A 12,031-nucleotide genomic window follows, 5' to 3' on the forward strand; every position below is an offset into this window, starting at 1 on the left:
TAATAAATATTTATTACCACAATATGCAATTTACACAATGAATTTATAACTATATTTCTGATTATCTCCTTAATATTGATTTGGAGAAAGGGGAAAATTAGATGAAAGAGAATGAACAATTTCAAGGCTATATATCCTTAATAAAGATATAAGAACTCAGAACTTTTCTGAAAAAAGGAAAGAGCTCTTCTTATAAGAATCTAGACATGCTGAGTATTATCTTTTAAGGTATATGTGCTTTTTTTGCATTTGATAAGAAATATATAATTTAAGTTTCTGTTTAATTTACTTTGATAACTGGTGAAGTAAGCTTATATTTATTGGTTATTCATATTTATTTATAAATGGATTGCCCGTCTATTTTCCAAATTTGTTTTACTCACAGAAGAACAATTTTAATAGAATGACATAGTATGTTTTCATTGAGAAAAATACATACTTTTGGTACATCGTTGTTTTCAAATAATTTAAATAGACATAATGAATTATTTCTTCAAAATACTAACCAGATTTTTTTAACTTGCTAAATTGAAGAAAGTTTTTGTCAGTTATGCTTATCAATGATAATATTCTTCCATTTTATATTTGTTTCAAAGTTTTTGGTAAATTATCCTTTGATTTTGTTTTGGCATTTTTGGTATACAAAAGTTATTGAGTTTTATGTTGTCAAGTATATCTCTTTCCTCCTTTGCTTCTCTTTGTGTTTATACTTAGAAAATACTTCATACCTAAAGATAAGCTAAATCAATAAGCTATTCTGGGTTTTAATTGGAAGTGCTTTATATTATGCTTTTTAATTCTTTGGAATATTTTCAAACTTTATATGTGATAAAGAATAACTTAATATATTTTTCAAATACCTAGCCAATTCTTCCCAAAAATGTTTATTGCATAATCTTTCCTTTGCACATTGTTTTGTGATGCTTTATTTATCAAGCCCTTTCAGGTCTATGAATGAGTTTATTTCAAGGATGTCTATTCTATTCCATTGACCCATCTGTGGATTATAGCATCACACCATGTTTTAAATTGTATGTATTAATTTCCTCCTCCATAATCATTTTCTTTAATTGTATATAACCTGTTTATTCTTCCAGATAACATTGGAATTATTTGTGTCAAATCCATCCTTGAAAAAAAAAGCTGGTTAGTATTTTGAAGAAATAATTCATTATGTCTACTTAAATTATTTCAAAACAATGATGTACCAAAAGTATTTGTTCTTCTCAATGGAAATATACTGTGTCATTCTATTAAAACTGTTCTTCCGTAAGTAAAAGTTGGTAGTGTCTTAGTTATAGAATATTTATTTTTTCTGAGGCATCATGTTTTTGTTGTCCTTGTTGCTATTGTGTAGAGCATCTTATTTTCCGTCCTATCTCCTGATTATTTCTGAAATAGAGCAAACGGTTTTGCACTTTTTTTTGACTTACAATTGTTTTTATTTTATTTAAATGTTTAGATGTTTATTTCTGATATGGAAAAATGTCCTTAATTCATTTCTTTCTCAAAAATTTTTTTATTGAGGTAACATTGGTCTATAGCATTATATAAATTTCAGGTGTACATATTATATTTCGATTTCTGTATAGACTATATCATGTTCACCACCCAAAATCTAACTAACAAACGTCATTGTACACATGTGCCCTTTTAGCTCTTTCGCCCTCCCTCCCTCCCCTCTTCCCAGGGGGTAATCACCAATCTATTCTTCATATCTATGTGTTTGTTTGTTGTCGCTGTTCTTTATCTTCCACATATGAGTGAAATCATACGGTATTTGGCTTTTTCCATTTGACTTATTTAGCTTAGCATAATGTCCTCAAGGTCCATCCATGTTGTCGTAAATGGCAAGATTTCATCAGTAGTATTTCATTGTGCATATATACCAAACTTCTTTAACCATTCATCCATTGATGGACATTTAGGTTGTTTCCAAGTCTTGGCTATTGTAAATAACGCTGCAATGAACATAGGGGTGCAAATATCTTTTCTAATTTGTGTTTTTGTGTTCTTTGAATAAATACCCAGAAGTGGTACAGCCGGATCATATGGTAGTTCTATCTTAATTTTTTGAGAAAATTCCATACTGTTTTCCATAGTGGCTGTACCAGTTTACATTTCCAACAGCAGCGTATGAGGGTTTCCTTTTCTCCACATCCTCTCCAAAACTTATTTATTGTCTTCTTAAAAATAGCCATTCTGAAGGTTTTGAGATGATATCTCATTGTACTTTCTATTTGCATTTCCCTAGAAATTAGTGATGTTGAACATCTTTTCATGTACCTGTTGGTCATCTGTATATCTTCTTTGGGAAAATGTCTGTTCAGATACTTTGCCCATTTTTTAATTGGGTTGTTTGTTTTTAGTTGTTGAGTTGTATGAGTTCTTTTTATATTTTGGATATTAACCCCTTACCAGACATATTATTTGTAAATATCTTCTCCCAATTGTTTGGTCATCTTTTTGTTTTGATGATGGCTTCCTTTGTTGTGCAGAAGATTTTTAATTTGATGTATTCCTGTTTATTTTATCTTTTGTTTCCCTTGCCTAGGGAGACATGATATTCAAAAAGATACTGCTAAGACCAATGTCAAAGAGTGCACTGCCTATGTTTTCTTCTAGGAATTTTAGGGTTTCAGGTCTCAGATTCAAGTCTTTAATCCATTTTGAGTTAATTTTTGTGTACAGTATAAGATAATGGTCTACTTTCATTCTTTTGCTTGTGGCTCTCCAGTATTCCCAACATCGTTTATTGTAGTTGTATGTGCTTGGCTTGTTTGTTGAAAATTAGCTGTCCACAGATGTGTGGGTTCATTTCGTGGCTCTCAATTCTGTTGCATTGATCTGTGTCTGTTTTTCTGCCAGTACTATGCTGTTTCGATTACTATAGCTTTGTAGTATATTTTGAAATCAGGGAGTGTGATATCTCCAGCTTTATTCCTTTTTCTCAGGATTGCTTTGGCTGTTTGGAGTCTTTTGTTGTTCCATATAAATTTTAGGATTCTTTGTTCTACTTCTGTGAAAAAAAGTCATTGGGACTTTGATAGGGATTGCATTGAATCTGTAGATTGCTTGAGGAAGTATGGACATTTTAACTATGTTCATTCTTCCAATCCAAGAGCACAGAATATCTTTCCACTTCTTTGTGTCTTCTTCGATATATTTCAACAATGTTTTATAGTTTTCAGAGTACAAGTCTTTCACTTCCTTGCTTAAATTTATTCCTAGGTATTTTATGCTTTTTGTCGTGATTGTAAATTGGATTGTATTCTTGATTTCTCTTTCCGCTATTTTGTTGTTATCATATAAAAATGCAATTGATTTTTCTATGTTGACTTTGTACCCTGCAACTTTGCTGTACTTGTTTATTATTTCTAATAATTTTTTGGTGGATTCTTTAGAGCTTTCTATGTAGAAAATCATGTCATCTGCAAATAGTGACAGTTTTACTTCTTCCTTTCCAATTTGGATCTCTTTTATTTCTTTTTCTTGTCTAATCGCTCTGGTTAGGACTTCCAACTATGTTAAACAAGAGTGGCAAAAGTGGGTATCCTTGTCTTGTTCCTGTTCTTAGAGGGATAGCTTTTAGTTCTTCACCATTGAGTATGATGTTAACTGTGGGTTTGCCATATATGACCTTTATTATGTTGAGGGACTTTCTTTCTATACACATTTTATTGAGAGTTTTTCTCATAAATAGATGCTGTATCTTGTTGAATGCTTTCTCTGCATCTATTGAGATGATCATGTGATTTTTATTCTTCATTTTGTTAATGTAGTGAATCACACTGATTGATTTGCAGAGGATGAACCATCCTTGCATTCTTGGAATAAATCTCACTTGATCATCATATATGATCTTTTTACTTTATTGTTGTATTTGATTTGCTAATACTTTGTTGAGGAGTTTTGTACCCATGTTCACCAGTGATATTGGCCTGTAATTTTCTTTTTTTGTGCTGTTCTTGTCTGGTTTTGGTATCAGCATAATGTTGGCCTTGTAGAATAAGTTAGGAAGCATCTCTTCCTCTTCAAATTTTTGGGAGAGTTTGAGAAGCATAAGTGTTAAATCTTTGAGTGTTTGGTAGAATTCACCAAGGAAGCCATCTGATCCTGAATTTTTTTCTTTTGGGAGGTTTTTGATTACTGTTGTGATCCCCTTACTAGTGATTGGTCTATTCAGATTCTCTATTTCTTTTTGATTCAATTTAGTTGTATCATTCTAAGAATTTATCCATGTCTTCTATATTATCCAATTTGCTGATGTATAGGTTTTTGTAGTATTCTCTTATAATCCTTTGTATTTCTATGATATCTGTTCTAATTTCTCCTCTTTTGTTTCTGATTATATTTATTTGAGACTTCTTTTTTTCTTGGTGAGTCTAGATAAAGTTTTGTCAATTTTGCTTATCTTTTTAAAGAACCAGTTCTTAGTTTCATTGATCTTTTCTATTGTCTACTTAATCTCTGTTTTATTTATTTCTGCTCTGATTTTTATTATTTCCTTCCTTCTACTGATTTGGCACTTCATTTGTTCTTCTTTTTCTAGTTCCTTCAGGTGTAATGTTAGATTGTTTATTTGAGATTTTTTTCTTTCTTCAGGTAGGCCTGTGTTCCTATAAACTTCTCTCCTAGTACTGCTTTTGCGGTATCCCATAGATTTTGGTATGTCATATTTTCATTTTTATTTGTCTCCAGGTATTTTTTTGATATCTCCTTTGATTTCTTCATTGACCCAATAGCTGTTCAGTAGCATGTTGTTTAGTTTCCACATATTTGTGACTTTTCCAGTTTTTTTCTTGTAGTTGATTTCTAGTTTCATACTTTGTGGTTAGAAAAGATGCTTGATATTATTTCAATTGTCTCAAATTTATTGAGACTTGTTTTGTGGCCTAATATGTGGTCTATCCTGGAGAATGTTCCATGTGCGTTCAAAAAGAATGTGTATTCTGCAGTTTTTTGATGAAATATTCTGTATATATCTATTAAGTCCATCTGGTCTAATGTACCATTCAAAGCCAATATTTCCTTATTGACCTTCAATCTGGATGATCTATCCATTGTGGTGTGTTAAACTTCTCTACTATTATTGTGTTACTGTCAATTTCTCCTTTTATGTCTGTTAATATTTGCTTTGTATATTTAGGTGCTCCTATGTTGGATACATAGATATTTACAAGTGTTATATCTTCTTGTTGCATTGTTCCCTCTATCATTATGTAATGCTCTTCTTTGTCTCTTGTTTTAAAGTCTATTTTGTTTGATATAAGTATCGTCACCCAGATTTTTTTGTTGTTGTTGAGGAAGATTGGCCCTGAGCTAACATCTGTGCCAATATTCCTCTACTTTGTATATGGGATACTGCCACAGCATGGCTTGATGAGCAGTGTGTAGGTCCATGCCCAGGATCCGAACCCATGAACCCCCAGGCCACCAAAGTGGAGCGTGTGATCTTAACCTCTACGCCACTGGACTGGCTCCCCCCACAGCTTTCTTTTTGTTTCTATTTGCATGGAATATCTGTTTCCATCCCTTTACTTTCAGTTTGTGAATGTCTTTAGGTCAGAAGTGTGTCTCTTGTATGTAGCATATATGTGGTTCTTGTTTTTTTATCCATTCAGCCACCCTATGACTTTTGATTGGAGCATTTAGTCCATTTACATTTAAAGTTAACTATTGATAAGTGTGTACTTATTGCCATTTTGTTACTTTTTTCTGGATGTTTTTGTAGTTCTTCTCTGTTCCTTTCTTCTTCTCTTGTTCTCTTCCCTTGTGATTTGATGACTTTAGTGTTATGTTTGAGTTTCTTTCTCTTTATTTTTTGTGTATTTATTATAGACTATTGGTTTTTGGTTACCATGAGGTTCATATATAATAACCTATGTAAATAGCAATCTATATTAAGTTGATGATCTCTTAAGTTTGTCCTCTTAATAAAAACCCTACACTTTTACTCAAGTTTTATGTTTTGATATCATATTTTACCTCTTGTATTTTTGTGTATCCCTTAATCTCTTATCATAGATATAGATGAGTTTAGTACTTTTGTCTTTTGACCTTCCTACTAGCTTTCTAGGTAGTTGATCCACTATCTTTACTGTATATTTGCCTTTACCAGTGACATTTTTTTCTTGATAATTTTCTTATTCCTATTTGTGGCCTTTTTTTTTGCACTTAAATAAGTCCCTTTAACATTTCTTGTAAGGGTTGTTTAGTGGTGATGAACTCCTTTTGTTTTTGTTTGTTTGGAAAACTCTTTATCGCTCCTTCCATCCTGAATGATAACCTTGCCAGGTAGAGTATTCTTGGCTGTAGGCTTTTTCCTGTCAGCACTTTGAGTATATCATGTCACTTCCTTCTAGCCTGTAAGTTTTCTGCTGAGAAGTCAGACGATAGCCTTATGGGGTTTCCTTTGTATGTAACTTGTTGCTTTTCTCTTGCAATTTTTAGGATTTTGTCTTTATCTTTAATTCTTGACAATTTAATCATAATGTGTCTTGGTGTGGGCCTCTTTGGGTTCATCTTGTTTGGTACTCTGTGCTTCCTGTACCTGGATGTCTGTTTCTTTCCCCAGGTTGGGGAAAATTTCAGCGATTATTTCTTCAAATATGTTCTTTGCCCCTTTGTCTCTCTTCTCCTTCCGAGACACCTATAATGCTGATGTTAGTATGCTTCATGTTGTCCCAGAGGTCTCTTAGACTGTTTTCATTCTTTTTAATTCTTTTATCATTTTTCTGTTCAGCTTGGGTGAACTACTCTTTCATCCATATTGCTGATCTGTTCTCTGTTATCTACTCCGCTGTTGATTCTCTCTAGTGAAATTTTCATTTCCACTATTGTATTCTTCAGCTCTGATTGGTTCTTTTTTATATTTTCCAATTCTTTGTTGAAGTTCTCACTGTGTTCATCCATTTTTCTCCCCAGATCACTGAGCATCCTTATGACTATTAGTTTATACTCCTTATCAGGTAGATCTTTTACCAGTGCTTCATTTAGTTCTTTTTCTAAAGATTTGTCCTGTTGCCTTATTTGGAACATATTCCTTTGTTTCCTCATTTTGCCTACTTCTCTTTGTCTATCTCTGTGTATTAGGTAGATCGGCTATGTCTCCCAATCTTGGAAATGTGGCCTCATGCAGGAGATGTCTTATAGGGCCTAGCAACGTGCTGTGCTCCCCTCTCATCACCCATGCCAAATGCTCCAGGAGTGTCCCCTCTGTGGGTTCTATGTGTCCTTCTGTTGTGGCAGGGTTGCTGTTGCTGCAGGCATATGGGCATGCTAGGCTGGCCCCCAAGGCTGATGGTTCTAAGGCTTGACCATGTGCAGCTGCTACAGTCACTTTATTGGGCACATCAAGTCCCCAGCATAGCTGGCTGCAAAGTCTAACAGCATACAACCATCCTTGTTTTGCTGGTAAGTGAGTCAGGCTGCCAGTGTGGCTGACTGCTTGGCTTGGTGGCTCACAATTGCTGCAGGTCTCTGGAGTGGTTTCCTACAGCACTCAGCTGTTGTCAGCTTGCTTTTTGGGTGGGGCAGGCCTCTGACAAGATCTGGCTATGCTGCCCTGCAGGTACACAGATACCTTAGTAGTGCAGATGGGTGGGGCAGGCCCCAGGCACGGCAGCACACAACTGTTTCAGGCATTGGAAGGAGGGGCAGATCCCTGTGTGACTGTTTGTGATAGCCAGCAACACAAGTCTGCTGTGGACCCACATGTCCTGCTTCTGCAGGCCCATGTGACCTGCCACCATGGGCCCACATGCCTCACTGCCGTGAGCCCATGTGTCCACCACTTGCTCACTGGTGGGCAATACTGGTCTCTGGGACAGGCTGCCTGCTGCCTGGCTGTGCTCAATTGCCTCATATACTCTAGCGTGGAAGGCAGACCCCTGTGCTAACAGGCTAGAGAAAGGAGTCCAATGGCACCTACCGGCATCTGCATCAACACAACTGAAAAAGGTCACAATAATGGCGGCCAGCAGTGTCTCAGTCCTTAGGGGGTGGGCCCAGCCACCTCCTGCCTCCCCAAGATGTGCTCCGAACTTAGTAAGTGAGCTTCTTTTACCAATGGACTATGCACTTTTCTATCTGGTGTTTTTGTGCTGGTTTCTGGGTCAAGGGATTCTGTGTGTGGGCCCTTTAAGAGCAAGTTTCTCTTTCCCTGAAGTTCTACAGTTTTCCTGGGCATATTCCCCATTGGTTTTCAAGGCCAGCAAAGCCAGGATTTATGTGATCTCATCTCTGTTGTGCTGGGTCTAAGGGCTGGGGTGCCTAATACGGAGCTCAGATCCCCCACTCCTCCAGGAAAAGCTCCGTACCTTTGAGATTGCTCCCTGCCATGAAGCTCCGCAGCTAGGGTGTGCTGTTTTCCTCAGCAGGGCTGGATCTCTGCCTCTTCCAAACAAGTCTGTGTTGTCCTTTGTTGTGGAGGTTCTTTTCATCCAGTTTCCAGATCTCTCTCAGAGGAAATTGTTCCACAGATAGTTGTAGATTTGTTGTGTCTGTGGGAGGAGGCAAGTTGAGGATCCTCCTATGCCACCATCTTCCAAAATCCTCCCTTTGATTTTGCACTTTTATATTTTATTCGACACTTTACAACTATTAATTTTAAGAATTTTGCTTTGACTTATTGAGTTTTTAAGATATATATGCATAGCCTTTGTAAATAGTAATAAGTATAATTTCCAATAGGTAAAACAAATTTTTCACGACTTAGAATTTTTGGAATAACATTAAATAATAAGAATGACTGTTGGCATCTTTCACACATTTCTATTTGTAAGGAATTAGTCACTTCTGGCCATTGTATAAGATGGAGGTACTATTCTCATGTTAAGGAAATCACTTTCTATTACACCTTTAAATCAATTACTGATTCTATTTTTTCATTTGCTTGTTTTAGTTAAATGCTTTTCCTTCTACTAAGAGTGTCCTATGATTTTTCTTATTAGGTCTTTGATGTGTATGATATTAATATATTTCCTTATTTAAATCTTTCTTAAATTATTGGCATAACACTATTTTTATGTACAAATTAGAGCTGATATTTATTTAGGTATTTTTGCATACACACCCAGAAGTGACTACGTATATTTTTTGTTATGAAGCCCTCTTAATTAAGTTTTCGTATTAAAGGCTATTTATATAAAGGGTTAAGTGAAATAATACAAGCATTGCAGTGTTCCTAGAAAATTGTAATTGCAAAATAAATGCTAACTGTTGTTATTGATATTTATTTTATGCATCAAGTAGTATTACTAAGACGATTTTGTAGCATGAACATTTATCTTTCCTTGAGAATTTGAAACCAATTTGTTCTCATCCTCTTCTTTTTTAGTTATTTGCTAACATTTCCAATTTCTTTTATTTATGTATTTGATTTTTTTCTGTTACTTCAGTTAATTTTGATCATTTGTATTTTCCCAGAATTGTCAATGGCATCAAGATTTTCAAATATATTAATATCTCAATGCATATATTTTTAAAAATAACAACAGAAAAGCAACAGCAACAACCTCCTTTGATTTTGTTCTTATGTCACTTCCCCTGGGTCTAAAGTTTTATTTATTTTTAAAGGAATCAGATGCAGCATTACTTCTTATTATGGACTGAATGTTTATATCCTCCCCAAATTCATAGGTTGAAGCCTTAACCCCCTAGTGAGTCTGTATTTGGAGATGGGGCCTCCAAGGAAGTAATTACACTTAATTGAGGTTATAAGGGTGGGGCTCTGAACCTGTACAATTAGTATTCCTGTAAGAAGAGACACCAGAGAGCTTGATCTTCTCCTCCTACCCCGCAAACCCACCAAGTGGAGGTCATGTGACCGCACAGCTAGAAGGTGGCCATCTGCAATTCAAGGGGAGAGCTCTCACCAGACACCAACTCTACTGACACCTTAATCTTGAACTTCCAGCTTCCGGAATTGTAAAAAAAATAAATTTCAGTTGTTTAAGGCACCCAGTCTGGTATTTTGTTATGGCAGCCCTAGCAGACTAATACAGCTCCTCATTGAAGTCTTCTACATTTTCACACCCCTGTTATTGTGAATGTCTGTCACAGAACTTGCTTTATTGTGTTGCTCAATAAGTATTTCTTACATGAATGAAATCAACAAAAGTTCATATTCCCTTTCTGAATGAATGAACTTGCCACTCAGTGACCTTTGTGTGTAGGTTAATGTGACTCATTATTTCTAAGTGCCCTGACAAAAATCTTTTTTCTGAGTCTGGAAAGCAGAGAAATGTATCCTGAATGTCTTCCCTTTGGTGCCTGAGCCACCAATAGGTCTTCTCCAATGTCATCTATGTCTCTTTCTAACTTTGAAAGTAGCATCTAAATATTGTAGATAAAAAGGTAACAACTACTTCACTCACTATGGGTTCATCTATGACTCAAATTTGTTTTTACTTTGTGCTATGTGAAATAAGCGCTAGATTGTATATTTTAAAAATATGCAAAAGAAGACCACTCACTGGCTTCTGGAATATGTGGGGAACATGACACATTGTTCTGTGACTGAGATCTACTCTGGGCACAGCATGCCTAGTTTTTTTTTTTTTTTTTTTTTTTTTTTGTGAGGAGATCAGCCCTGAGCTAACATCCGCCAATTCTCCTCTTTTTTTTTTTGCTGAGGAATACGGCCCTGGGCTAACATCTGTGCCTATCTTCCTCCACTTTATATGGGACGCCGCCACAGCATGGCTTACCAAGCAGTGCGTCGGTGCGCGCCCGGGATCCGAACCAGCGAACCCCGGGCCGCCGCAGCGGAGCGCGCGCACTTAACCGCTTGCGCCACCGGGCCGGCCCCAGCATGCCTAGTTTTGAATCCAAGATCTAGGTCTGGCTTTCTGTCAAATTTTCAAGCAACATCCTCAACTTCGCCATGTCTCAGTTATTCATCTAAAAAATGAGAAGAATACCTACCTGCAGGATTTGTGCATGTAAAATGAATTGATACATTTAAATTATCTGGAACAGTCCCTGGCACATAGCAAGCACTCATTAATTACGATCTGTAATATTTGTTACACACACATGTATACGGTTTAAGACACACTTTTTCATTACTGAATATAAAATTGTCACATATAGTAGTAGTAGTAGCAATAATAAACTTTGTACTTTTTCCGAGAGACAGGGTTGCAGGAGATTTTACATGAGGTAACCTAGACACTTTACCACCAAGCAACAAGTCACTTCTCACAAAAAAGAAAGTGGTATTTTGCAGCATGAATGTGTCACTACTTGTCATTGGCCACAATGCAAAAGGCAATTTGCTCCATTTTAATTTGATTTTGTTCCATCTTTTAGAGTAATTACTGGACAATTATTTTGTCATAAGCTGTGTGCTCAATAGGCAAATCTGGCTCCATGAGATTAAGAAACTCATTTTCTCTGATGTGCTTTGCCCCTCTTTGACCTTCAATTTCTGAAAACATTTTTCAGGTGTTCTCTCTGGGAATAAGTGATTTTTCACTCATTTTCATTTTCTCCATTTTCACTGTTCTCGTGTCCTGAAAGTCCATGTTTTCTTGCAGTCGCCAAACTAACTGACCCGAAGCTTTGCATATAACAAATGCTCGTGAAATATTTTTAAGTTCCTGTGTTTATGTGGCAGTGTTATAAAGGGATGTTACAATGAATATAGGTAAGCTCTCTTAAAGAACTCATAAGCCAAAAAAAGAAGTGGTAAAGCAAGATACAAATTCTGTTGAATAATATATACTTTAAAAGATTTTATCTTAATAAGAAAGGCTTTCCTCCTCTGTGCCCCCATAGCTGTTGTGCATTTCTCTTGACAAGGCACTTGCATTATAATGAGACCATAGTTGATTTGCCTGTGTTCCTCCTCTATTAGACCCTAAGCTCCACGGAGGTGTCAACCAAATTTTTTTTGACTTTGTATTCTAGCTAACTAGCACAGTTTCTGGCATACAGGAGGCATAAATATCTACTAAATCAGTAGATGAATGAATAAATAAACCAATGAACAATCAAGCAAACACTCTGACCCCATGGCTTTTTT

General features: G+C 35.8%; 1 protein-coding gene and 1 long non-coding RNA gene across 8 annotated transcripts in view; one reads left to right on the top strand and one right to left on the bottom strand.

Moving 5' to 3' along the window:
* The window catches only part of FUT9 (fucosyltransferase 9), a 100,951-nt gene that overhangs the window by 20,816 nt on the left and 68,104 nt on the right, over nucleotides 1–12,031 (bottom strand). Inside the window, exons 1-2 of one of the 6 annotated variants that reach the window (XM_058566609.1) lie at nucleotides 9,740–9,932; nucleotides 8,322–8,504 (exon numbers count right to left, since the gene is read on the bottom strand). The exons of 4 other annotated variants lie outside the window; for them this stretch is intronic. In XM_058566609.1, coding sequence (XP_058422592.1) covers nucleotides 8,322–8,343 — 22 coding nt within the window. In that variant the 5' untranslated portion in view covers nucleotides 8,344–8,504; nucleotides 9,740–9,932. Of the gene's footprint in view, nucleotides 1–8,321; nucleotides 8,505–9,739; nucleotides 9,933–12,031 lie in introns of those variants that run through there. One more of the 6 variants, XM_058566607.1, reaches the window with a different exon arrangement.
* LOC131420520 (uncharacterized) overlaps nucleotides 7,777–12,031 on the top strand; it is a 35,703-nt gene continuing 31,448 nt past the window's right edge. For both annotated transcript variants that reach the window (XR_009223554.1, XR_009223553.1), the window contains exon 1: nucleotides 7,777–8,049. This is a non-coding gene — a long non-coding RNA (uncharacterized LOC131420520). The remainder of the gene's footprint in view (nucleotides 8,050–12,031) is intronic.

Source organism: Diceros bicornis, chromosome 23 (genome assembly GCF_020826845.1).
Source record: "Diceros bicornis minor isolate mBicDic1 chromosome 23, mDicBic1.mat.cur, whole genome shotgun sequence".
Classification (NCBI taxonomy): Eukaryota; Metazoa; Chordata; class Mammalia; order Perissodactyla; family Rhinocerotidae; genus Diceros; species Diceros bicornis.